The following is a 1,844-nucleotide window of genomic DNA, read 5'->3' on the forward strand; positions in this document are numbered from 1 at the left end:
ACACACACACATTAATTCTACATATAAAATTTGTGTAATTGTCACACCTTCATAGTTGCCACTACAATGTTTTTGTCTGATTGTGCACTTTGACGTACCTTTTGACTTTTTTGGAGACAACGATTTTTCTACTGTTTTTGCGAGTCTGCGAACGAATATTTTACATTTTGATTTTTTACGCCTCTTCGATGTTTTTTCAGGACAATGATTAAGCAGATTGACTAGAAATACTTTTTTCTAGGTGGCGATATCTGCGATTTTGCGCTGTCTGACATTTTTGAATATTTTTGTGATTTTTTATAATACGAAACAATTCGCGCTCTACTCGTGATACATTAATTCTCGATGTAGAGTGCGAAACACAATCAATGCCTTCCCACACGTGTCCCAATGTCTCCCTACGCACTAACAATTACTAATTATCACAGATTTGTTCGCTAAATATGCCTATCAATATGAAATATCGATGCATATAAAATTCTCAAGCTTTCTGTTCTACTTGCGAATATCAGAATTTGTAACATTCCTATCATTTTCCTAAAAATTTTATGTAACTTTCTAAATTTCAAAACTAATGTAAAATTGTGCTATAACGAAAGTTTTTCAACTATTTGCCAATTCTATTTGCCAATTCAATTGCGAACAGATCCAGTGAACGCATCACGTCCGAGTTTTAGTGATTAATCGGTATTCACCAATGAACTAATCGATTTTTCTGTTCTCGATCTTTGTCCGAACCACAGGCAAGACTGCTTCAGCACACAATACTTCACGAGCTGCATCCAAGCGCTGCTGCTTGAGGACGAGAAGGAAAGGTTGCAGGAGATGGTCGAGTACCTAGGTCGCAAGAAGTAAACGGGACATGGTCGGAGCAACGACGCGCCGCACCACGAAGGAGACACATCACTCGGCACACACATCCTCACACACCTATGCATGCATACAAGTACACGCATACACATACAAACATACACATGCAAAGACCAAGAAGTAGATCGATGAAGTAGAACGCGGTCTGGAAAAAGGACTACAAGAAGAACGAAGAGGTGGACTTCGGCGCGATGATCGTCGTTGTTCCGCGAATTTCGAGGAGTCTCGAGTCTTACGAGATTTAATTCGATACCGTTCTTCATCTGAAGAGGGATGAGTCAGACGTCGCGTTGGAGAACAGTGAACACGCCGAGCGAATCGCGCTCCTATCGATCTCCGGATTCCGAAGAAATCATTAAGATCTTTGTCAGAGTCCGGATAGTTTCACCTGGAGATGAGATAAGCGATCTGGAGAACGGTACGATAGTACTTACGACGTCTACGAAGTTCAGGAAGAACTCCACGGCCACACCCGGAATATGCGATCAATGCGATTCATCTGCCAACTCGAGACGTGGTTTCGGTGTCCTCGGTAATATAGCGAGGGATATCGCGAACGTCGTTCTGTTCTAACATCAGCGAGTACTCGCGGTGCGACGAGAGTACGATTGAGAGAATTCGCAGGGAAACCGGGAAGAGAGACGGCGATCCTCTTCGCGGTGAGTCGCGTTGTTGCTTGACACGACGAAGAACGAAGTTACACAATAATATACTAAATAACGAGCCCCACGGGGAGCGAAATGATACGATTGAGCCATACAAGTAAACACACACACTCACACAGCAAATCTATACGAATTCTAGTCGATAAAATATCTGCGCTCTCGCGCACCACGCCACTCGTTTTTTTTTTTATTCGATTAATCATTAATTAATTATTAATCGCCATCATTCATCACTATGTAGTAATAACGGTAATCTATATTATTATTATTATTATTATTATTATTATTATTATTATATTATTATAGTAA

General features: G+C 40.8%; 2 protein-coding genes across 5 annotated transcripts in view; one reads left to right on the forward strand and one right to left on the reverse strand.

Annotated features, from left to right (window-relative positions):
- LOC108757122 (ion transport peptide-like) overlaps positions 1 to 869 on the forward strand; it is a 30,275-nt gene extending 29,406 nt beyond the window's left edge. For 2 of the 3 annotated variants that reach the window (XM_018501500.1, XM_018501501.1), the window contains exon 4: positions 744 to 819. Coding sequence is in view for 1 of the 3 variants with exons in the window: in XM_018501502.1 (XP_018357004.1) it covers positions 744 to 855 (112 nt within the window). In the remaining 2 variants the exon portion in view is untranslated. Of the gene's footprint in view, positions 1 to 743 lie in introns of all 3 variants that reach the window. The other variant, XM_018501502.1, reaches the window with a different exon arrangement.
- LOC108757121 (peroxisomal leader peptide-processing protease-like) overlaps positions 1 to 1,844 on the reverse strand; it is a 93,338-nt gene that overhangs the window by 71,914 nt on the left and 19,580 nt on the right. The window lies entirely within an intron of this gene.

Source organism: Trachymyrmex septentrionalis, unplaced genomic scaffold (assembly GCF_001594115.1).
Source record: "Trachymyrmex septentrionalis isolate Tsep2-gDNA-1 unplaced genomic scaffold, Tsep1.0 scaffold132, whole genome shotgun sequence".
Taxonomy (NCBI): Eukaryota; Metazoa; Arthropoda; class Insecta; order Hymenoptera; family Formicidae; genus Trachymyrmex; species Trachymyrmex septentrionalis.